The sequence below is a fragment of the Tursiops truncatus genome, chromosome 1 (assembly GCF_011762595.2).
Source record: "Tursiops truncatus isolate mTurTru1 chromosome 1, mTurTru1.mat.Y, whole genome shotgun sequence".
NCBI classification, from domain to species: domain Eukaryota; kingdom Metazoa; phylum Chordata; class Mammalia; order Artiodactyla; family Delphinidae; genus Tursiops; species Tursiops truncatus.
The window spans coordinates 92,863,640-92,890,238 of NC_047034.1; the positions used below are offsets into that span (position 1 = coordinate 92,863,640).

Here is a 26,599-nt window from a genome sequence, read left to right on the forward strand (position 1 = left end):
ACAAAAGTGACAGTAAAGTGCTACTCAGGGCTTGAACGTAAAATAATTTTACTCTCTGAAATTTAAATACTGTATAATCAGAGTAGTGATACACTCTGGTAAAATAAAGTAAGACAGGAACATCATTTTTTCCTTCATTATTTGATACTTTTTAAACAGTTTAACAACTCAAATCTGGATCACCTTACAACTGATGGATACATTTATAGTGAGTTCTGTCTTTCAGAAAAAAAAGAACAGTTAATATATTGATAGAAAGTCTTAGAATAAATAGAGAAAATACTAAATAACTCGTAGCCAGCAAGACTGAAGTATTAAATAACTAAAGAAAAAAGTGCCGTTTAACAAGGTCAGATTTTTAATTGAAATGGGAAAAAATGGGGGAAGTAGACTTCAGCAATGTTCATTTAAATGTTTTCTAGGAATACTTTTGTTCAAATTCTTGATATAGCCATCATGGTAATAGGCATACCTCTATGTAAAGATGGATTTTGCAAATACACTTAATTTTTCTCTTCATGCCTCTTCTATTCTACTCTGTCTCTTCTGCTTGTTGAATCCTACTCATCTAGGAAGCTTGTCCTAATAAAATTTCCCTTAACTCAGGCTCAACTACTTACCACCCCCTCAATTCCCACAGCAACCTATGCCCACCTCTATCACTGAAATTACCACATTGTACTTATTTATTAGCTTGTTACTCAAACTTGTCTTGCTTATCTTTGTTTCCCAAGCACATGGCACAGTATTTGTGGCTGAAATATATAAATGGATGAATGTTGGCTTAAATCACACTTACCAAGCTGAGTACTCTATTTCACTGTGTGTCAGTGGTATCTGAGTCCACACACAAATGGCTTCACACACCCTTGCTGGGAGAGAACAGCAACGCAGAGCATCATGTTTTGATATTAAGAGGGTCAGAATATTATTTTTATTTAAAAAGAAACATGGATATATTATGAAGTAAACTATAAAATATGTAAAGGTATTTAAGTTACATTCTTAGAATTCAAGATTAGTTTTTTCAAGCTATATCCCCAATCTCTGTCCATAGAAGCATGTAGAGAAAAATGTTTGGAAGCCTGCCTAAGCTTAGGCCTAGACCAAAGCTCTCTGCCTCACTTTATCTGTACCTTTCTGCTCTCATCTCCATGGGAGTGGCTATGGCATTCAGCCAGCTATTCCCAGGAGGCAAGCATGCCCCAATTTGAGAAGTTCTGGTTGGCTAAATTATCATTCAGGAAATATTATTATCTCCAGTAAGAAGACTGAATAAGAAGATTGAATGTTTGTCTGTCTAAGACTGAAGTCAGAACTAATATATGATGAATTTACCAAGCAAATGCCACTTGGCAAGTCCCCTTTGTGGCCACAGCCCAAATATTCTGATTCCTCAAACTTCGACATATTTCTTGTACGTTCTATGTTACATATTGATTAGAGAAAAATGATACAGGACATCCAAAAGTTTTAGTCAGTTAGGTAAAGCCAGATTTCAAACATTGTCTAGTAATAGCACCCAAAATTCATGTTTAATAAATATCTGTTACAGGTTGCTCACTATTATGAAATAAAGCAACTATATCTATATATCCATGATGTATGAAAATTCATTCATTTATTGAACAAATATTTATTGAGAGACGTATTATGTGTTAAGTGTCTGAAACACTGAGGATGCAGTAGTGAACAAAACAGTAATCCTGCTCTCATGAAGTTTATAGTCTAGTGAGGGAGACATAACACGCAAGTCTATATCTGCCATGTCTGCGTACTGGGGGTAAAGAGGGAGGAGTAGTCAAGGAAGGGGCTCTCTGATAAAGTGACAGTAATGTAGGAATCTCTAACTGGAGGGACTTGTGTTTTTGTTTAGTCTTATTTTCTTCTCCTTTTCCTCTTTCTTCTTCTTACTTCCAAGTAACTAATAATAAGAATATTCAGGGGCTTCCCTGGTGGCGCAGTGGTTGAGAGTCTGCCTGCCGATGCAGGGGACACGGGTTCGTGCCCCAGTCCGGGAAGATCCCACATGCCGCGGAGTGGCTGGGCCCGTGAGCCATGGCTGCTGAGCCTGCGCGTCGGGAGCCTGTGCTCCGCAACGGGAGAGGCCACAACAGTGAGAGGCCCACGTACTGCAAAAAAATAAATAAATAAAAAAATAATATTCAGAGGACTGGCTTATTCCAGACTAACTGCAGAAGGTATACCTTCCGTGCATGCTAGCATGACCAAACCATGTGTTAAATCCAGAGACAAACACAAGTTATCTACCTATGGCAAGCAGGTTCTTTCAAGGTTTGAACTGTAACTTGAATTATTCCTTAAGAACATACAATTTGTTGAGCTTAAAAGCTGTTCTGCTATTCTTTCTAAAAATGTACTTTTAAACTATTTCTATCTCTCTTGGTAACTTCAGGCAGGAAGGTTGTTTTTAGCATTATTCTTTTCTCTTTAAACTTATGAAGGTGACTGTTTGCCTTTAGCAAACGTTTATTCTTATTAGTCTTTCCAGCCTGCTTAATGAGCATCAGCTCTCACCTTTTGGCTTCTATAGCTTAGATACTTTATTCTGAAAGTACTGCATTCATGTAAAAAAGTGATACTCTGTATTTGTAACTATAGCTAGAGAAATCATATGTACAGTGAAAATAAGCCTCAATGAATATTTCTCACAGAGAATGTAAGAGCGTGTGATGGTATTTTACTCAGTTCTGATTTCAACTTTGTGCATATGAGATGTGCTTTGGTAGTAAGTTCTATGACACTGCCTTCTTTTCAAAATACCAATTCAGAATCTTAAATCTTTTCTCTTTCCTAGAAATAATAGTAATTACTAACTTAATGGACAAAAGTTGATTGTCACACCCTAACAATGATTTTTTATGAAATTGATTATTTTCTTAAGAAGTCAATAAAGAAGAGATGAAAGTCAAAAATAGAAGTATTATGGACTGAAATATGTCTGTCTGCTTATTTTTTTCCCTTAGATTAGTATGTCTAAATTCAATCAAAGTTGGATGTTTGAGACTGGGAATTTTACACATCTTGATGAAAAAAAAAAAATCTGCAAAAATTATAGCCAATAGGTAACACTAATTGTGGATGCTACTCTAAAAGTTTATCTGAGATCTAAACTCCTTAAGGTAATACGAAGTATTTTCAAAGCATTTTAAATATTTTAAAAGATCACCCCGAAGAAGAGAAAGGGTAGATATAGCCTCATATTTGAGACAGCAGTGCCACCTTGTGACAAGCTATTTCAACATAATTCTGCTCCTTATTTCTTTATTTTTAACCGACTCTGTTTACTTACACCATATAATGATATGATGAGGAAAATAATGCACTTCGAGTTTTTCAGGGCACTTTATAAAATCACTTATTAACGAGAAAAAAGTCAATTTTCCTTTATTTATTAATCATCAGACAAACAATGATCAACAGTTTTAAGCAGTCACTATATTAAAACATTTTCCTAAGCTTTATAAAAATTCGTAAAATAGCCATTGGTTCTGACTGCTGCTCTTGAGAAACACATAATCAGATAGAAAGACTGACAAAACCAGGCTCAAGAAACAAACATTTGGCAAATAAATTTAATAGCAGAGAATGGCACTTTTCAGAGTACTTCAAACCAGGAAGGTATTCTGGAAAAGAGAAAATTTCTATTCTCTCACAATTCTTACTAGACCATAAAAGGAATAACAAGTAACCAAAAAAACAATCAGTAAGAGTGAAAGGATAGGAGAATTGGTCATAAAACTTTTCCTCTTTAAGTTTAAAGCTCCTTGAAAACTGAGCATCTTCTTGTTCTCTGTGATCCCATGAAGGCTTAACAATAACAAGTATCCATTGAATTAAATTTTTTAATTCTTTCATCAATGCTCTTAATCCTAATATATTTCAAGATTCTTGGAGTCCTTTTATTACACTGGCAATATGCAATTTATCATTAACCTGAGAGATAACTGGGTTTTATCTTCTAAATAATTCTTTTATAGCAAATAGATATTTTTCAGACATTCAGCTGTTTTGTAATTCATGTCTAGTCATAATCTAAGAGGATATTTGCCCCCTAAAGATGGTTAAATATAACCCCTTCTTTAAATCCACTGGTATTTTAACACAGAAAATTAAAGTGTGCTTTTCCCCTAGGCTAATCTAGCGAAATGTGCAGACTTTTTGTCCATATTGAAAATGTGCAGACTTTTTGTCCATTAGATTCTTGCATAGAAGGTCAATTTATTCTCTTCCTTTGGTTTGTCAGGGCTTCCTCCACATGTCGTTACTACTTTACAAGAAAAGTATTTGTGTTACCGAGCCCAAGCTCACTCTGCTTGCCACACGACGGGCCAATGAATCGGAGATGAGGTGTTGAGGCAAGGAATACTTTATTCAGAAAGCCGGCAGACCAAGAGGATGGCAGACTAGTGTCTCCGAGAAAACATCTTATGGGGGTCTGGATACCAGTTTCTTTTATAGCACAGAGAGAGGGAGGGGATGAGGAAGTAAAGTAAAAAGGCCATAGTTTTGCAAATATCCCCTGGGATGGCCAGCCTCAGGGAGGGGATGTGTTCATTTCATCTTTCTTGCAGCCATCCACAGATATTTCCCTGAACAAAGGCACTTTGGTTTAACATTCAGGCAGAGGGGGAGGGTTCCCTGAGGCAGGCCATTATGTACAGACAGTATCCTTTTAGTGAACAAAAGCAACGGGAAGCAAAAGTTAAAGTAAAAGAAACGGATCCAACATGGAGTCAGATCTGGCTTTTCTCTGTTACATTTTCTTTGAATAATTTACCTTCACTATCTCTCCCTGTAATTTGTATATATATTAAATATATACATATATTTATATAAATATATTCACATGCTTTGCTACCAAATTCTTACTTTTAAAGTTTACTTACTAGTCATTATTTAACAACATATTTACTGTTACTTAGAAAGTGGCTTTCATTTTCTGACAGAAGATGTAGCAAGTTTATAAATGACTACTTTTAATTATAAAAGGTTTTAATATGCTGCCATGAATCTAAAATATAATTTCATTAACATATCCTAGAGGTTAAGCTGGTAGTGAATATTTACTTTTTTTAGCTGGTTAAAGTTATGTTGACATGCAGAAATAACAAGGAACAGAAGATGAGATATCTTTGGATTCTGTTTCATAACCGGATCACTTTAGGTGACAGAGCAGATGGTCAACAATGTGTAAACAGAGCACTGATTTAACCAGATAAATTCCAGCATAGGTATAATGGATGTATTTCAGACTCAGTTTCATCATTTACTCTGCAAATTTCATTTCATCCCATTCCCTGTTTCATAATAACATTATTCATAGAAAAATAAGTAATAATTAAATGCTTATTTATGCTATACTCATCACTACATACTGTTTTATATACTGTTATTTAGCATTATAAATATGCCCAGAATTATGAATTTTAATTTCATTTACTTTAATCCTACATTGTATATATTTATATAACTGAATCATAGGTAATATATATGACACCATATTCTTTTATGTTAGTAAGTAGTCATGCAAAAAAAAATATTCAAGATTAAAGAACACCGTTGTATTATTTTGTTTTTTGTTTGTTTGTTTGTTTTTGGGGTACGTGGGCCTCTCACTGTTGTGGCCTCTCCTGTTGCGGAGCACAGGCTCCGGACGTGCTGGCTCAGCAGCCATGGCTCACGGGCTCAGCCGCTCTACCGCATGTGGGATCTTCCCGGACGGGGCATGAACCCGTGTCCCCTGCATCGGCAGGCGGACTCTCAACCACTGCGCCTCCAGGGAAGCCCCGTTGTATTGTTTTTGTCCAATTTTTTCTCCTACTTTCTGTTGCTACATTCAGTATTATTTTCACCCTCAAAAAATATAAGAGGATTACATGTGACACATCTGATTGCTCATTGCTAAATTTTGAAATAAAAATCTAAAATCTTCATTAATTTTAAACTGCTAAGTAAATATTTCTCCAATTCCTTCCTTAAAACACATTAAAAATAAGGTGTAGTTTTACTTTAGCCTTAATTTTTAAAATTTTATTCATTGTCCTTTCACATTTGAATTTTTATATTGACAGAAATAGATCTAGATAATAAATACATATATTTTCTGGTATAAATGAAAACCAATTTTAAAAAACAGACACATAAATTATGGGGAAATCCACATTGAAATGATTATGAACAGCCCTAATTCTTCACCCTTCATATTCATTCTTACTGTCTTCCCAGTTTGTAAATATATGTTTCCTGCTTCTGGATCATAATTGTCTTTTATTGTAAAAAGGGAACGTGATTCATCCACATACAGATTTCCAGGGGAAAATTTTTCTATTTTCTCACAACCTATGTAATGAGGAATTTCTTCTTTAATCTCTCCCATTTCCACTAAATCTAGCTTAGGGGAAAAAAAAACACACTTCTCTTTAATTTTCTGTGTTAAAGTATCAGTGGATTTAGAGAAAAGGTTATATTTAGCAGTCTTTAGGGAGGAAATATCTTCAGATTATTTTAAAATTACAATTATGAATTACAAAACAACTTAATGTCTGAAAAACATCTATTTGCTATAAAAGAATTATTTAGAGGATAAGACCCAGTTATCTTTCAGGTTAATGTTAAATTTCATATTGTCAGTGTAATAAAAGGACTCCAAGAATTTTGAAATATATTAAGATTAAGAGCATTGATGAAAGAATTAAAAAATTTAATTCAGTGGATATTTATTATTGTTCAGCCTTCATGGGATCATAGAGAAAAAGATGCTCAGTTTTCAAGGAGCTTAAAATTTAAAGAAAAACAGTTTTTTAACTGATTTTCCTATCATTTTACTCTTACTGATTGCTTTTTTTGGTTACCGAATTAGATATTGTAGGAAAAGATTAAATTACAATACTGTTGACTGGGGTGAGGAAGATAAGAACTAGCCATAGTTTTCATTGCATTGAAATCATCTGAAATTCAATAGTTAATATTGAGAACTCTAACTGCCACTTAATAAAAATATCTGCTTTGGAAATAGAAAATGCAACCCTGAAAACTTAACTCTTTCTTTTTAATTAAGTTCTATCTGTAAGAAACAGTTGCTGCAACTTTTCCTTTTTGTGTGTGTGCAGAGGATTTATGTGAATATATCAAATGTTCAAAACTGTATTAGCCTCCTACATCTAGGCAGCCACTTCCTTCTATACTAACCCTAACTTGTCCAGGTAATGGAAAAAAGTAATTTTGAAAGTCATATTTCGTATAACTGGATGTAGTCATAGCACAGCAGCAAATGTCTTAAAGTTGTTATAAATCGTGCAAAACTATTTCCTTGTGACAGCTTGTTGAGCATTTAAATGGAAATCAGAGAACCTAAGCTATCTATTTCAATTCAGTCAGCAATTCTGCAAAGCTAAAAAATTTAAATGCCACAGTACTGTGAAAACACAAACTATCAAAAATTTATACAATTAAATTAAAATCTATAAAACTACTTTGTTTTCAAACATTTACTAATCTCCTTGTAAACATACATTTCTTTTACAAAATCACGTACACTCTATAATGCCCATATCATGTATATTGTCTTCAAATTACTTTTATGTTCTGATTCTATTTAAGCTTAGATTTCTAAACAGGGTTATTTGAAATTGTTAATCCTCCCCCATATGATTCTCACAGAGGAGGTTTCCAGTTGCACCACTCTACTGATACTACCAAGGTCACCAATGGCAAGGTAACCAGTTGTCTATCCAGCACTTCTGCCCCTATATGTTTCCTATGACTCTTTTCCTTATTTTAGTTCTTTTGTTTTTGTTACAGTAAGTCCTAGTTCTGAGCTCCATAGCTATCTCTTATCCTCTTTAAAACTCCTTTTTCCAAACCTTCACTGTTTCCATTCCCATCTTTTCCATTCCTTTTTCTTCCCTTCCTTCCATTCCTTTCCTTTCTTTTCACTCTATAAATATAAGTAAAACTCCACATAAGGCCTCAACTACCTTGTATATTGAAGACTCCAAAATACGTATATGCAGCAAAGATTTTTCTTATAAAGCCTGAATCTATATGTTCAGCTGCCCACTGAACATCACTACCTAGAAACTCATGTGTTCAAACCTGAATTATCATCTTTATTCCATTTCATTCACCTCCAATTCTTTATTCCTTTTCAATTCTTTATCAACTCTTCTCTAATTCTTCTCCACTCATATTCACCATGTTCTCCTTTTTAGTGATGGCACCATCTATCTTCTATACTAAATCACAAATTTTAGAGGTTATTCTTAAATCATTCTTCACCATCTATATTACATTAATCAGGAAACATTTTTAATTCTACTTCCTGAATACTGTAAGGATTATTTCCTTAATTTCTATCTTTACAACACTGCCTATATTCAGTTTCTCCCCATTTTTCACTAGCAACATCCTGACTAGTCTCCCAACCTCATCATCTTCCTCACTAAAAACACAATGCTTTCTTTCTCTTTTCTTTTTTCACAATAGTACCTAGTTATAGATAGAGTAAATATATAGAAAACAAGTAGTCTCTCCAGAACTAACACAAATAAAGTGGTCTTCTCTTCTTTCTGCTCGTATATTGCCAAACATTTAATAGTGAGTCTTTATATTACCTAGTCAGATATCATGCAATTGAGGACAAAAACACCAACACTAGTTTCTCTGGGAGCATGTCTGATTTCTAATGGTGGGGCCTATAAATCTTCTATATCCTTCACTTTTCATACTCCTAAGCATTCCACTCCTTCACCATTTTGGTGGCACTTTTACAAACATCCCCTAATTACTAGCTGAATGTAGTCTCTCCTGGGATTTCAATGCTCAACTATATTATACAACACAATATAGATGGAGCATATTAGTGACTTTAACCCATCAAATAAATCTGTTATGGATCACCTTTGAGCAAATATCCAACTTGTTAATAAACCATGTGTTATGTATAAATATTAGGATTGTTTTTCTCTTTCTGTGAAAATGCCATTGAAATTTTGATAGGGATCATGTTGAACCTGTAGATCCTTAAGTATTATGGACATTTTTAACAAAATTAATTCTTCTAATCCATGTACATGGGGTATCTTTTCATTTACCTGTGTCTTCATTTCTTTCATCAGTGTCTTACGGTTTTCAGTGTACAGGTCTTTCACCTACTTGGTTAAATGTATTCCTAAGTATTTTATTGTTTTTCATGCTGTTGTAAGTGGGATTGCTTTCTTAATTTATCTTTTAGAAAGTTTACTGTGTATAAAAATGCGACTGATTTTTGTATACTGATTTTGTATCCTACAGCTTTACTGAAATAGCTTATGAGTTCTGAAAGTTTTATTGGTAGAGTCTCTAGGAATTTTTATATACAAAATCATGTTATCTATAAAGAGACAATTTTACTTTTTCTTTTCTGATTTGGATGCCTTGTATTTCTTTGTTTTCCCTAACTGTTCTGGCTAGTACTTTCAGTACTGTGTTAAATAAAAGTGGCAAAAGCAGGCATCCTTATCTCATTTCTAGTCTTAGAGGAAAAGCTCTCAGTTTTTCACCACTGAGTATGTTACTTGTCTGCTTATTATATATGGCTTTTATTATGTTGTGATACATACTTTATATATCTAATTTGTTAAGATTTTTTACCATAAAAGTATATTGAAGTTTTTCAAATGTTTTTCTACATCTACTTACATAATAATATTTTTTTTATCCTTTATTCTGTTAATGTGGTGTGTCACATTTATTAATTTGGTATATTGAACCATAGTTGCATCCCAAGTATAAATCCCACTTGACCATGGTGTATGATCTTTGTTAATGTGTGTTAAATTCAGTTTGATAATATTTTGTCGAAGATTTTCGCATCTATGTTCATCAGGGATATTATTCTGTAATTTTACTTTCTTGTAATGTCATCATCTGATTTTGGAATCAGAATAATTCTGGCCTCATAAAATGAGCTCAGAAGTGTTCCTTCCTCTTTGATTTTTTTTTTTGTTTGTTTGTTTTTGTCTTTGGAAGAGTTTGAGAAGGACTCGCATTAATTCTTCTTTTAGTGTTTAGTAGAATTCAACAGTAAAGTCATCTGGCCCTGAGCTTAGATTTTCTATTTATTTCAGATTTTCTATTTATTTTTTACCCAGTCTTGATAGGTTGTATGTTTTCCAGTCTTGATAGGTTGTATGTTCTACAAATGTATTACTTTCTTCTAGGTTATCTAATTTCTTGGCATATAATTGTTCATAGTAGTCTCTTACAATACTTTATATTTTGTGTTATCAGTTGTAACGTCCCTTTCATTTCTGCTTTTATTTGTTTGAGTCTTCTCTCTTTATTTCTTAGTTGTTCTAGCTAAAAGTTTGCCAATTTTGTTTATCTTTTCAAAAAACCAGCTTAGTTTCATTAATCTTTCTGTTGTTTTTCTAGTCTCTATATCATTTATTTTTGTTCTAATCTTTATTATTTTATTCCTACTTCTTACCTTGAGTTTAGCTTGTTCCTTCTTTTCCAGTTCCTTGAAATGTGAAGTTAAATTTTTTATTTGAGATCCTTTTTTTTTCTTAATATAGGCAATTATTACTATACTTCTCCTTGAGAATTGCTTTTGCTGCATGCTGTAAGATTTCATATGCTGTATCCACTGTCATTTAAAAAAAAATTTATTGAAGTAACATTGATTTATAACATTATATGTTTCATATGTATAACATTACATTTCTATTTCTGTATACCCTACAATATGCTCACCACCAAAAATTTATTTTCCATTCATCACCATACAGTTGATCCCACTTACCCATTTCACCCTCCACCCTGACTCTTTGCATCTATTTGTTTGTTGTTGTTTGGTTTGGTTTGTTCATATATTTTGTTTTTGTGTATTTGTTTGTTTATTAGTTTTTTTTGTATTCCATATATGAGTGAAGTCATACAGTATTTTTCTTTCTCTGTCTGACTTATTTTACTTAGTATAATACCTTCAAGGTCCATCCATACTGTTGCAAATAGCAATATTTCATTTTTTCCTATTTCTAGGAAAAATGTCCTTGGGATTTTTATAGGAACTGCATTAAATCTGTAGATTGCTTTGGGTAATATGGACATTTTCACAATGTTATGTCTTTCCATTCATGAGCACAGAATATCTTTCCATGTATTTGTGTCTTTTTCCATTTCTTTCAACAATGTCTATAGTTTTCAGTCTATAAGTCTTTCACCTCCTTGGTTAAATTGATTCCTAGGTATTTTTGTTGTGATTATAAATGGGATTGTTTCTAAATTTCTCTTTCTGACGTCTCACTGTTATTATAAATAAATGCAACAGATTTTGTATATTGATTTTATATCCTGTTACTGTACTGTATTCATTTATTATTTCTAATAGTTTTTTGGTAGAATCTTTAGGGTTTTCTATATATTAAATAATTTCATCTGCAAATAGTGACAGTTTTACTTCTTTCTTTTCAATTTGGATGTCTTCTATTTCTTGCCAAATTGCTCTCACTAGGATTTCCAAAACTATGTTGAATAAGAGTGATGAGAGTGGGCATCCCTATCTTGTTTCTGATCTTAGAGGGATAGCTTTCCACCTTTCACCATTGACTATGATGTTGGCTGTGGGTTTCTCACATATGAGCTTTGTTATTTTGAAGTACATCCCTTCTATACCCACATTATCGTTTTTATAATAAATGGGTGTTGAATCTTGTCAAATGCTTTTTCTGCATCTATTAAGAAGACAATACTATTTTCATCCTTCATTTTGTTAATGTGGTGTATCGCACTGATTGATTTATGAATGTTAAACCATACTTGTATCCCTGGAATTAAACCCACTTGACCATGGTGTATGATCCTTTTAATGTATTGTTGAATTTGGTTTGGCAATATTTTGTTGAGGATTTTTGCATCCATTTCATCAGAGATATTGCCCTGTAACTTTCTTTTTTTGTGTGATGTCTTTGTCTGGCTTTGGTATCAGGGTGATATTGGCCTTGTAAAATGAGTTAGGAAGTGTTCCCTTCTCTTTAATTTTTTTCAATAGTTTGAGAAGAATAGGTATTAGATCTTCTTTAAGTGTTTGGTAGAATTCCCTTCTGAAGTCGTCTGGCCCCAGACTTTTGTTTCATGGGAGATTTTGATTACTGTTTTAATCTCTGAACTAGTGGTTGGTCTATTCAGATTCTCGATTTCTTCACAACTCAGTCTTGGAAGGTTGTATGGTTCTGAGAATATGTCCATTTCTTCTAGGTTGTCCAAATTGTTGGTGTACAGTTGTTCAAAACATTCTCTTACAGTTCTTTGTATTTCTATGGTATCCATTGTTATTTCTCCTCTTTTGTTTCTGATATTATTTATCAGAGCCTTCTCTCTTTTTTCTTAGTGAGTCTAGCTAACAGTTTGTTGATTTATCTTTTCAAAGAACCAGCTCTTAGATTCTTTGATCTCTTCTATTGTTTTTTTAGTCTCATTTCATTTATTTCTGCTCTGATTTTTATTATTTCCTTCCTTCTACTAAATTTGAGCTTCATTTGTTCTCCTTTTTCTAGTTCCTTTAGTGGTAAGTTTAGATTGAGATTTTTTTCATTTCTTGAGGGAGGTCTGTATTGCTATTAAACTTCCCTCTTAGTACAGCTTTTTCTGTATTCCATTGATTTTGATATGTCTTATTTTCATTTTAATTTATCTTCAGGTAATTTTTGATTTCTCCTTTGATTTCTTTGTTGACCCAATACTTGTACAGTATCATGTTGTTCAGTATCTATGTATTTATGACTTTTCCAGTCTTCTTCCTATAGTTGAGCTCTAGTTTCATTCCATTTTTATCAGAAATAATGTTTGATATGATTTCAATTTTCTTAAATTTATTGAGACTTGTTTTGTGTCCCAACATATGGTCTATCCTTGAGAAAGTTCCATATGCACTCCAGAAGAACGTGTAGTCTGCTGCATTTGGATGGAATGTTCTGTACACATCTATCAAACCCATCTAGTCTAATGTTTCATTTAAGGCTGTTTCCTTGTTGTGTTCTGTCTGGATGATCTGTCCATTGATGTAAGTAGGGTGTTAAAGTCCTCTACTATTATTGTGTTGCTGTCAATTTCTACCTTTAGGTCTGTTAATAATTGTTTTATATATTTTTGTGCTCTTGTTTTAGGTGCATATATTAATTACTATATGTACTTCTTGATGAATCATCCTCTTTATTTTTGTATATTGTCTCTTATTACCTTTTTTTTTTGACTTTAGGTATATTTTGTCTGTGAGCATAGTTACACTAGCTTTCTTTTGGCTGCTATTTGTTTGGAACACTGTCTTCCATCATTTCACTTTTAGCCTATGTTTGTCCTTAGAGCTGAGCTGAGTCTCCCGGAGGCAGCACATAGTTGGGTCTTGTTTTTAATCCATCCAGACTCTCTGTGCCTTTGATTGGCAAATTCAGTCCATTTGCATTTAAGGTGATAATTGATGGGCGAGGACTTAATACTGCCATTTTATCTTTTGTCTTCTGGTTGCTCTAGATCATTATCATTTCTTTTTCCTTGTGTTTCTGTCTGCCATTTTGGCTTGGTAATTTTCTATGATATTTTTATCCGTTTCCTCTTTTTTATGCTTTGTGTCTCTGCTATATGTTTGTTTTGTGGTTATTCTGATTTTTGTGTTAAATGTCTCATAGATAAAATAGTCCCTTTTCTGCTGATATCATCTTATCTTCATTTATATATATGAATTCCATCCTTTTCCTATTCCCCTTTTACATTTCTGTTTCAAATTATCCTTTTTTTATGTTGTGAGTTTGCTGAGACAGCTGTAGTTATTTTTTTTGCTTTCCTTTTTTCTCCCTTTAACCTTTATGCTATAATAAAGTATTTAAAAACCTAATCAGATAAAGAGTTGTAATTTTCTAGTTCTATTTATCACCTTGCTCAAAGTTTTGTGTATTTTTACCATTTTGTTTCTGGAAGAACAACTCCTTTCAATATCTTTCATAAGGCAGATCTAGTATTGATGAACTCCCTCAGCTTTTATTTGTTTGGGAAAGTCTTTTATTCCTCCTTCATATCTGAATGATGTTTATTGGATAGAATATTCTTAGGTGACAGTTATTATCTTTCAGTATTTTGAGAATGCCATTGCATTCCCTCCTGGCCTGCAGGGTTTCTGTTGAGAAATCAGATGACAGCCTAATGGAGTCTCCTCTGTAGGTTACCATCCTTTTCCCTGGCTGCCTTTAAAATTCTTTCTTTGTCATTGACTTTTGACAATTTAATATTATGAGTCTTGGAGAAGGTTTCTTTACATTAAAATAATTAGGTGTTCTCTTAGATTTATGGGCTTGTATATCCAGTTCCTTCCCAAAGTCTGGGAAGTTCTCAGCTATTATTTCTTTAAATTATCTCCCTGCTTCCTTTCTCCCTTCTTATCCTTCTGAGATAACCATTTTCCTAATGTTGTCCCTCGTAAAAGGGTTGAATAGCTCTTGTTGAATTTTTCATATCTGTTTCTCTTTCCTCTCTTCTAGACTTCTATCTTTGAGCTCACTAATTCTCTCTTTCCATATGGTCTGCTTTAATTTCAATGTTTTCTAATGAATTATTCACCTCATTTATTGAGTTATTCAGCTCCAGAATTTATGTTTCGTTCTTTTTTAGAACTTCAATCTATTTGGTAAAATATTCCTCGTGTCCATTAATTTTAGTCCTGAGCTCATTGAACTGCCTTTCTGAGTTTTCTTGTACCTTGTTGAGTTTCTTCATGACAGTTATTTTGAATTCTCTATCAGTTATACAACAATATTCCATGCGTTTAGGTCTGATTTCTGAAGAACTTTCATTTTCATTTTGTGATTGTTCATTTTACTTGACAAATTGCTCCTCTTTCAATGCATTTAAAGTTAAATGACTTTAGAAATTAGAGTCCTTTCTTTTATTTTCCAGTAGGTGGCGCTGTGACACAAGTTTTTGGTTTCTCTACAGTGAGCTGCCTCTGGTTACAAATATTTGAAAGTTCGCACTTTTCAGCCTCCATCTTCTGTGTAAGAGGTATGGCTCTGTGCCTTCGTTGTTGCTTCTTGTGACTCCGAGCTCCTTGCAGCCTTGCTTCCGCCAGAGCCCCTGTCGTCACTGGGATGGTGGGCTCCTTCCTCCTGTCCCTAATCCCTTGAGACACAGGCTCTGCCCTGGGGTGGGAGGGTGAGCGTTGTGGGGGGAAACCAGGGTCACACAGGCACCTCTACTGTGTCCAGTGTTTTAAGGTATCTGGCCTCTGCCACAGCCAGTGGGGGGGTGTGGAGGTGTAGAATTTGTGGGCACCTCAACAGCTGGAGGAATGGGGTTTCAGGCCCCACTGCCATGCCTGCCCAGTTACCTGTGGCCACAGGCACTGGAGTGGTCTGGAGGCTGGAGTCCTGTGCACCATTTCTCCTGCTGTTGTTAAGGTTTCTGAAGCTGTGGGCTAAGCTACCATGGTCAGAGGGCTGGGATGGCAGGTACCAACTCCTCTGTTCCTTTAGTTCTGCCTCTTCTATGTGTTCCAGTCCACTCACCTTTAAATGCACAGATGTGTAGAATCCTCCTACATCCTTTTGTCTTGGGTGGAGGTACCTTTGTTGAGTTGTGGGTATTTTATTGGTTGTAGATTGAAGAGGAGAGAAAAAGGTAGCTTTTCTCCCCACCATGCTTCTGATAACACTCCATTTGTGTTTGTTTCAAGTTATTTATGTATTTATTTATTTATTTATTTATTTTTTTATTTTTTTATCTTTGGCTGCATCGGGTCTTGGTTGCTGCATGCGGGCTTTCTCTAGCTGTGGCGAGCAGGGGCCATTCTTCGTTATAGTGCACAGGCTTCTCATTGCAGTGGTTTCTCTTGTTGTGGATCATGGTCTCTAGGCTCACAGGCTTCAGTAGTTGTGGCATGCCGGCTCAGCAGTTGTGGCTTGCGGGCTCCAGAGAGCGAGCTCTGTAGTTGTGGCGCACAGGCTTAGTTGCTCTGTGGCATGTGTGATCTTCCCGGAACAGGGATCAAACCCCATGTCCCCTGCATTGGCAGGTGGATTTTTAACCACTGTGCAACCAGGGAATCCCCCTCAAGTTATTTTTGATAACCCTTTTGATTTCTTCTTTGACCCAGTGTTATGGTATGGAACCACAAACACACCAAATAGTCAAACCAATCTTGAGAAAAGAGAACAAAGATGGAGGCACCACACTTCTTGATTTCAAACTACATTACAAAGTTATGGTAACTAAAACAGTATGGTACTGGCATAAAAAAAGGCACATAGATCAATGCAACTGAATAAAAAACCCAGAAATAAACCCACACATATATGGTCAAATGATCTTTGAGAAGGATACCAAGAACACACAATGGGAAAGCCATAGTCCTTTCAAGAAATGATGGTAGGAAAACTGGATGTCCACATGCAAAAGAATGAAACTGGATGCCTGCCTTACAGCACTCACAAAAATTAATTCAAAATAAATTAAAGATTTAAACGTAGAACTCAAAACCATAAAACTCCTAGAAGAAAACAGGGAAAAAGTTTTGTGACACTGGTCTTGTCAATGATTTCATGGACATGACACCAAAAGTACAGGCTAAAAAAAGCAAAAGTAAACAAGTGGGACTGTATTGAGCTAAAAGGCTTCTGCATAACAAAGGAAACATTAAAATAAAAGAAAGAAAAGGCAACCTACAGAATGGGAGAAAATATTTGCAAACTATGTATCTGGTAAGGGTTTAATATCCAAAAATATATAAAGAACACTTACAACTCAATATATATATATATCACAATTTAAAAATGGGCAAAGGACCGGAACAGACATTATTTCAAAAAGACATACAAACAATCCATAGATACATGAGAAGGTGCTCAACACCACACGTCATTAGAAAAATGCAAATCAAAACCATAATGAGATATTACTTAACACCAGTTAGAGTGTCTACTATCAAAAAGACAAGAGATAACAAATATTCACAACGATGTGGAGAAAAGGGAACCCTGTACACTGCTGTTAAGAATGTAAATTGGTACAGCCATTATGGAAAACAATAGTTCCTCAAAAATTAATAATAGAACTACCGTATGATCCAGCAATCCTTCTATGTATATATCTGAAAGAAAGAGAGTCAGTATCTTGAATTGATACCTGCACTCTTATGTTCATTGCTGCATTACTTACTATAGCCAAGGTATAGAAATAACCTAAGTGTTCCTCAGTGGGAGAATGGATAAAGAAAACATGGTATATCTATATATAATGAAATACTATTCAGCCATTAAAAAAAGAAATACTGCCATCTGTGATGACATGAATGAAACTGGAAGACATTATACTAATTGAAATAAGTCATACAAACAGAGACAAAACTGTATGATCCCACTTATATGTGGAATCTTAAAAAAAAGAATGGAGCTCATAGAAACAGATAGTAGAATGATGGTTGTCAGGGTCTGGGGGTGCTGGGGGAATCGAGAAGGTATAACACTTTCAGTTATAAGATGAATAAATTCTAGGGCTGTAATGTATTGCATAGTGTCTATAGTTAATAATACTGTACTGTATACTTGAAATTTCCTGAGTGTCTTTTTTTTTTTCTTAAGAGAGTAAGTCTTAATCATTTTACCACACTCACAAAAGAAAATAGTTAACTATATTAGATGATAGATATGTTAATTAACTTAATTGTGGTAATTATTCCATTGTTTAAGGATCAACACAATTCTACTCTGTTCCATGTACCCAACACTTTGTTACTGCTGGCTCAGTTTGAGAGTGGTGAATTCATTCAAGATGCAGTGGGGTCCAAAGCCTTAGTTCACATGAACCTGTATAGGCCCTCAAAATATGGGCCAGATGTCATCTAGGGATTGCGTGCCCCTTGAGAGCTAGAAAGACTTGATAATATTCCCATCCTCACTTACTTTGGAAACCCAAAGCTGTCAAGATTTCTGTTGATGGATGGTAGGGAGGGAATGAGTTTATGTCCCCATGGTCATCTCAATGTTTTACTGGCTTCTCTAACTCTTTTCCCTCATCAGTTCCTAATTTTATGTCCTTTCCTAGAAAAAAAAAATCTCCTTCTTTCTAGTACAGACCTAGAAAACCACATTTACACTCTTGGGGTCTTGTGTCAGAATCTCACTCTGTCAGTGGTTTTTCAAGATATCTTCTTAAAGAGGAAGATTTTATCTATGAGATAATTCAGATGCCAGATACTAAAATAATATATTTTCACCTTCTAATAACTGTCTTATTACTCAACTTCTATGATTTGGGAATTTATTTCTTAGCTGTAAAGTGGCTCCATGGAAGGCAGGCCTGTTCAAGTACCTTAAATATCTTTTTCAGTATCCTGAGACATGTAGAGGAAAATGTCTTTCCCAAGATCACACTGCTATTTAGTATCAGAGCCATACTGTAGCTAAGAGCCTCTGAATTCTCATTCCAGTGTCCTTCTTATCACTCCACACTGCACTGATATTCCAAATAAATGCAATCATTATATAGGTAACATATTGAAAGAATTTTCTCATTTAATCAAATGTGAAACGTTCAAATTACTTAACGAGAAGATTTTAAATTTTTATTTTCCTTTGAATATTGAAATTGATAGTAACCACTCCTGGACCAGATATTCTTTGTGACTTTACATTAGAAAAGCAATTACATATTCTTACAATTTATTGCTCTTTCAAATATGCCATATAGTTCAAAATATCATGTAGTAATACAATTACTAAATTAATCACTGCTGCGAAGTCAATTTTTGTTTATTTACAATTTTAACTCAGACTATAGGCAAATTTAATTTTATAAAATTTAAAAATTAGAGATGTTTAAGTAGAGAGAATTGAAGTAATTAAATGAAATTGACTTGTATCTACTCAATTTATACAAATGCCTTATTTTTTTTTTCTAGTCAATATAAGGTTTTATTGGGATAATAAGTAAAACTTGTTGCACATTCATTGTGGCAGGCACTATGCCCTATATAATATGCTGTTTCTGTAACTTCTCTATGAGTTAGCTGTTATTTATAATTATTAGCTAGGAACATGAAGGTGCATGTGGAAAGTAAATTGCCCACAGACACACAATAAAGTAGTAGGAATTGAATTCATACCCAAATCTATCTCACACTAACACCCACATTTTTACAGATGTGAAAATTGATTCTTTATTCACAATTATCAATATTATTTTACTATCTATATCTATATGTATGTAGATTATTTTTCAGAGGTTGCATGCTAATATCTAATGAAGAACTATACTTTTTCAATTACTCACTCATCAGTTAATTCATTTAAAGCCTATTTTATGTCAGACAGCACATTTGGTGCTAAAGGTTTAATATATGCTTAGATGTAAATAAGTATTTGAATAATTATGAAGATTTTTCCTCCTAACATTTTATTAGCTTTTCTCAAATTACATATTTATTAAAATAGATAAAATACTATTAATGCAATAATAAATTTTGAAAATATTTTTCTAAGCTGTTTGAGATATTTTCCCCCTTGGAATCCTTGCCAGTTCCTCATTTAAATTTTTTCCTCCAAAATCTCTGGAATAATGAGAATGCAGCTTTGCCTGACCTGTAAATGGACTCACTTTCCAAATTATATTGAACATATTTTCTTAGCTTTTTTGACTGTCCATAACATAATGGTTCATACTCATACAGTATTCATCTTTAAGCAACAAAATCTAGGACAGGATTTTGATAAGAAGGCTATCAAAAGCCTTTTGGAAGGCTTAGGAAGGATATCAAAAAGGATAGGAAGGCTTTTGATAGGAAGACTCACCTTAATTGGAAATATGTCAGCATTTTTTCTAGGTTACATGTAATGATGGACTTGATTGCATAAGAGTAGGGACATACCTGACCTAGCAGCATGTAAAGCATTCGCATAACACAGATGATTTAACTCTATGAATATACAATACTCCCAACAAAAATCTTTTTTCTTCTCAAACTAAACCTGCCATTTTTAAAGTTTAAAACATGTATTAAAATCCAGATTTGACTTTAATAATCTAACAAGGATGAACTAAATGATATAAACCTGTTCCAAAATCTAATATGACTTCAATCTAATTTGGTGAAAGATAGAAGATCAAGAGCAACAGACACCTTCTTGGACATACTTTAATTTGTACCTAAACTAGGAGATTTCAGAGAAATCCTTGGTTTTGGGAATGGTCTAGACCTATACAAGGGAATCCATATTGGCCTGTGCACCTATTTCTATTTCAAGGACAAGATGATGTAAGGTATTATCTGAGACATGTGAGAGAAAGGGAGAATACAAAATCCTCATAAGGATAATTCTAACATACCTTGAAACATTAATGTCACCACTTTATGGTATGTATGGAAAAAGAAGAGTTGTTTCACCTCTATCCCTGGGTGACCCACTATATACTCATCCTCAGTGCCTCTAACTCTGTGGTAAGCCACTACTCATGTTCTTGCTTGTCATCTTCCAGAATTCTTTCAAAGAATGCTACTCCTTCCTCTTAAGTGGCAAGAAAGGGGACTGGCCTTACTTGCATTTTCCTGCCCTGAACCTTTATCCTCCTATTTATATGTCAATCATCACTGGACGTTGGGAGAGATTAGAGTCAAACATAGCCTGGACACAGGTCATTGCCAAAGATTAAGCCCATCTTCAAGTCTACCCTTCTCTAGGAGTGCCTATTTCTTCATAGTGCAGATTCTGTAACACTCATTAACCAACTCTGCCTGCCATGTTGGTCAAGCTGTACAATATATGTGTTCCCATATTTCCAAAGTGAAGTAGGACACAGATTCCCCAGGATTTTCCAAAGTCTGTTTAACACTGTGGGGAGACTACATCAGGACTGCCTAGGTTTTAACCTGAGATGGATCAGGCAAATTAGTTTATGCTTGTGGCTTCAGAAATAGGAAATAGGAAAAAAAAATTCAGAAAAAACTTGTATTTATATCTTTAAAAAGAAAAACATTGAAATATCCTAATTCAAAACTCAGAACTTTGTTAGAATTTCTTTCATTTATAGAAAATTTAGAATTTTGTTTCTTTTTAAAAATTATTATTACAATAGAGTGTGGATTCCAAATGGTTTCAGTAGTTAGTGACTCTAAAAGTTTGAAACTAGCACTGGCTTTGGCATTTGAGTAACCATTGATATTTAGAAATGAATGTGAAATGAAAAGTAAAGTTTCTTTTATTTTTTCTAGGAGATATCTATTATGAAAGTCTGTCTCTCTGTCTCTCTCCCTCTCTATGTTATAGATATTATGCCTTGATTTCCAAATTTATAAGATTATAATTTAGTACTATAATGCATCCCTCATATATGCACATTTTCTGTTTCCCATCTTCCCCATATGGTTTTATTAATTAAATCCAAATTTACTGTTGTTAATATTATGTCTATGTAAACATTTTTCATTCTGAGCCAAGCATTATGACATTTTATTTCCTTTCTTAGACAAGAGTTTTTACTTTTCTAAAAGTTATTTATTTTTTTTATTTGCTTGGCATTCTTCAAATATCTACTTATGTCTTCCCAAACTTCCAACAACTCTCTAAAATGCTTTTCAATAAAATGATTCATGAGGTCAAACCTTTCAACTTTATTTTATTTTATTTTTCTAAAAAGACCTTTCTCACAAATTCCACCAATGAACTAACCTCATATTTACTGGTTTATCCATAGCCTGCTGGAGCCCTAATCTCCTGGGACTTTTTTTGTTATTATATTGAGAATTCCCTTAGCCTCTCTTCTGTATAGGATTCTATTTCAGAAATCTTAATTTCCTCTTTCTGGGTTTAATTCCTCCTTTCTGTGAAAAAAGGTATATGGGAGTTAGATATTTTTAGGTTTTTGCATGTGATAAGTATCTATTCTCCCCCACAAAGCATGGCTGATGGTATGGCTGGCTACAAAATTCTAAGTTGGAAATCATTTTCCTCAGGATTTTAAAGAATTTTTCTACTGTGCTCAAGCTTTCAGGGTTACTGTTAGTAAGTTTTCTAAAGTAGCTAACATTAATTTAGGAATTCCTATATACCATGTTCTATATTAGCCTATTTATTCCTCATAACAAAGTTATAAAAAAGTAATATTATCCATAATGATAGTTGAGGAAATTGAGGTCGAAAGAAATTGAAAAGCTTGTCTCAGGTTACTTAGCAAATAAATTTTACAGTCAAAATCTGAATCTACACTCTATTGACTCTCTTGTACTGGCACTCTGGTGCTAATCTAATTTTGATCCACCATATGTAAACATAGTCATTCTCTTTCTCTGGAAGTTTTTAGCATCACTTTTTCCCCTTTGATTTTCTGAAATATTACAATATGCATTGCTTTTAACATTTCCAATTTTAATCTGTATACTCATATCCTTGATCTCATAATTGCCTCTTTCCTGTTTTCCATATAGTCTCTTCAAAAAATCTTTATAATTTGATGTTTAAATTCTGGGAATAATCCTCTAATTTTTTAACCTATTCTATTTTATTTTTTGTCTCTTGCCATTTTCCTCTATTTTCTGGAAGGTTTCCTCAATTTTACATTTCAACTTTTCTATTGAATATTTATTGCAGTTAGCACATTTTATTTTCAGGAATCCAATTCATGTGTATAAATCTATTTCCATTCTTTTTTATGTGTCCTATAACATTCTAGAATTTTTATAGTATCAATTTCCACCTTTGTTAGGTTTATTCTTAGGTACCTTATAGTTTTGCTGTTGTTGTAAATTATGTTTTTTAAATTACTTTTTCTAATTATGTTTGGTTTTCAAGAATGCCATTGATTTTGTACTGCTGTTTTTTATTTATCTTCATTTTCTTCTTTTACAATTACTTAGCATGGGCCATATATAGTTTCCTTCTTGATTATTAATCATTTTATTATTAATAAGTCTCTTAATCCAACAAAAGCTTTGTATGTCTATGCTGGGGTTTGGTGGCTGTGTGAATTGGGACAGCTTCATTTTGTGTATATTGTCTCAGAACATTTTTTCATCAATCCATCTGCTCTAAGAGAGTGTATTTTATTCCCCCAAGCTAACACTTAGAATTGGATTATCAAATCAGACAAAAGTGAATCAGAGATCCTATTCCAGCATCAAACTTTTATAATAATTTCAAGGATATAGTCAATCAAGATGTTCAGACAAAACAGAGAAAGGCCTGAGATATCAACAGCAGCTCCTCAGGTCCCATTTTCCTGCATTGGTCATTAGTATCTGGCTCAGAACAATAGATCAGGTTTCTAAATAAGGTTAATGGGGTTACCTCAGAAAACAAGAGCAGTTACGGTATAAAACATTTCCATTTATGTCTCAGAGAATTGTATAACTTACAAGAAATACACCATACCGCATAGATTCTAGGTTATATTTATTATAGGTAAGCCTGAGCCAGGAACACTCTATAAAGGGCATTTCAGAGATAAAATTTGTTCCCCCAGCAAATATCAGTAGTCCCTTTTCCCAGAAGTCCAGCTGACAAGGAGATTAGACCAGGTCACCTACCTTCTATTCTTTCTCTCAGGGCATCTGATGGTAAACAGAGTGAATAGATTGCAGGTTAACTGCTTTAGTTACTTCTTTACACTCCCAAAAGGATTCTGTACAACTATCAAGCTAATCATCAAATATGTTCCTTGCTAATACTTGCAACTCTTACTAACTTCTTCCAGAAAGTATTGGTTTTCGTTGTGACTTTTAGAGTTTGTGTATAGTTCCAAGACTCACCACATCCTGGTAGCTCTCTGTTCAAATAAACAAGTTTTTGATTAGATCTTTAAGGTCAGAGACCTCTGTATTTCTAAGAGGTTTGGCCATGCTCAAAGTCTGTTGGTATTATTTCCTCTCTAGAAGAGTCCAAATTCCACTCTGTTGAATTTTCATGCTGGTCCTTATTGTTTATTATTTGGGCTGACAATCTCACAGTTTTATTAGAGATGAAGGGGATTATTCCCTATAGTTTTTGTTCTTGTTATTTTCTCTTTTCATTAAGGAGGAGGTTGGAATGGAGATAACTTTGCTGTGTAATCTTCAAACATAAGAAAATGAAACTTTTTTTAAAGACCTTCTTCTGCTATAACTAAAATGTCTGTGATTTGAGGAAGTTTCCTAAAACAAGATTTACTTCAAACTCATGTGCTTGATTTTTTTGTGAAAGAATCAGTTTTATAAATTCTAGAATTAACGAGGATCCTATATAAACTTTAAAAATACACAAAAAGTTTTTGAAAAGCAAATGGTTAAATTTTGTGATAATTGCTTTTGGATTCTGAAAGTATATAATTGATACTGGTGAATATAAGAGTAAATAAAAGAAAAACAGAACTAAAATTTAGACTCACTTTCAACTACTTTAAATCAGTACCTAGAGTGTCAAATTTTATCTGCAGCAATAAAGAATTTAATTAATTTAAAGAATACATTGAAATTATACTCTATGGTGCTTCTTTTTTCTATATTTTGGATTAGCCTTTTATATTTTGAATTAATAAGAGAATCAGATGCAAAATTCCTGACAGTATAGGGAATTATTGACCAGTTTCCACTAAATGATAGGTCAAAAGAGTAAAGGCCACATCTTATCTTTTTACCTCTCATACTTTAGCATTTTATCTTGCTCATAATAGTTAGTTTTCAAGTGGGTGTGCCCTTTACTTCTATCAATAATGTGATGAAAATATTTAAACAATATTCTTTTATTGCCACTTTTCCAATTAATTAGTATATGTCAATAAAAATGTTGGCACTTTTTTCATAAGCACCATCTCATTTATTTCTAACGTCTCTAAAGATTCTTTTCAATGAGTTAAAAGAGCACAAAATATTCTCTACTGGAAGGGGAATAGCAAATCTTCAGCAAAATAACACTTGTCAAAAAAAAAAGATATATCTCTCATCAAAAAATCTACAAACAATAAATGCTAGAGAGGGTGTGGAGAAAAGGGAACCCTCTTGCACTGTGGGTGGGAATGTAAATTGATACAGCCACTGTGGAGAACAGTACGGAGGTTCCTTAAAAAACTAAAATTCGAACTAACATATGAGCCAGCAATCCCACTACTGGGCATATACGCTGACAAAACCATAATTCAAAAAGAGTCATGTACCACAATGTTCATTTCAGCTCTGTTTACAATAGCCAGGACATGGAAGCAACCTAAGTGTCCATCAACAAATGAATGGATAAAGATGTGGCACATATATACAATGGAATATTACTCAGACATAAAAAGAAACGAAATTGAGTTATTTGTAGTGAGGTGGATGGACCTAGAGTCTGTCATATAGAGTGAAGTAAGTCAGAAAGAGAAAAACAAATACCATATGCTAACACATATACATGGAATCTAAAAAAAAAGGTTCTGAAGAACCTAGGGGCAGGACAGGAATAAAGATGCAGATGTAGAGAATGGACTTGAGGACATGGGGAGGAGGAAGGGTAAACTGGGACGAAGTGAGAGAGTAGCATTGACATATATACACTACCAAATGTAAAACAGATAACTAGTAGGAAGCAGCTGCATAGCACAGGGAGATCAGCTCAGTGCTTTGTGACCACCTAGAGGGGTGGGATAGGGAGGTTGGGAGGGAGTCACAAGAGGGAGGGGATATGGGGATATATGTATACATGTGGCTGATTCACTTTGTTGTTCAGCGGAGACTGGAACAACATTGTGGGGCAATTATACTCCAATAAAGATGTTTAAAAAAAAAAAGATATGTCTCAGTCAAATTAAATTACAGAGAGTATTGACATTGATAGAATAAAAATTCCTAAGATAGAACTGGGTAGAATTCCTAAAGTAACACCCAATTCTTACAAAATCTACCACTAGGAAACAGAGGTTTCATTTTATATCGCATTGTAACTGCACCAAGGAATCTTCTTTAGCAAAGTCCCAACATCCCTCTTCAATTTCAGTATGACATTTTATTCTGAAGTTAATAGATAATAATATGTACAACCATAGAATATCAGCTAAATCAAGACACTAAATATAGACAGGGTAATACTGTAGCTTCTGTTCTATTAGGACATAAGAACAGGACCCAAATCTGACCAGGTATAAGATCTTTAGACTCATTCAGTCCAGTACTGCATGGCAGAGCATAGAGCAAGCCTCTCAGAGACAGTGTTGTACCAGAACAACCTTCCTGACTTAGTTTTCCTCCCTCTCAGAATCAATTTGGTTAAGAGAGGAAACCAAAGCCATACAACATCATCATGTGAAAGCCATTGGAAAGAGAATGAAAAAAAGAATATTTAGAATGTAGGAGAAGATTACTGTGAGCTCCAGATAATTAATTATTATAGACTGCATAATTTGTTTCTTTTAGATTTTAACTTATTAAACATGAAAGGGCCTTTATATTGTGAAAAGCACCCAAGTGTTATGACTTTGTATGGGAATCATCATTAAATCAGCTACCCCTAACTGTTAGAAACACCCTATGTAAGAAATACAGACATGTATTAGAGATACATAGTCGGGCAAGTGGTGTTAATGGCAACAAACATGTTTTTCAATATGCTTTTCTGAG

The 26,599-nt window shown here is 33.9% G+C and overlaps 1 protein-coding gene across 23 annotated transcripts in view; it reads right to left on the minus strand.

Annotated features, from left to right (window-relative positions):
- The window catches only part of LOC101328382 (pancreatic alpha-amylase), an 80,474-nt gene that overhangs the window by 37,954 nt on the left and 15,921 nt on the right, over nt 1-26,599 (minus strand). For 8 of the 23 annotated variants that reach the window (XR_012334232.1, XR_002173067.3, XR_002173066.3 and 5 more), the window contains exon 13: nt 800-872. The exons of 5 other annotated variants lie outside the window; for them this stretch is intronic. Coding sequence is in view for 9 of the 18 variants with exons in the window: in XM_033862705.2 (XP_033718596.1) it covers nt 800-872 (73 nt within the window). In the remaining 9 variants the exon portion in view is untranslated. Of the gene's footprint in view, nt 1-799; nt 873-1,015; nt 2,133-3,412; nt 5,878-8,238; nt 8,259-10,492; nt 10,652-16,811; nt 17,138-21,833; nt 21,863-26,599 lie in introns of those variants that run through there. 10 more of the 23 variants (XM_073810200.1, XM_073810201.1, XR_002173071.3 and 7 more) reach the window with 9 other exon arrangements.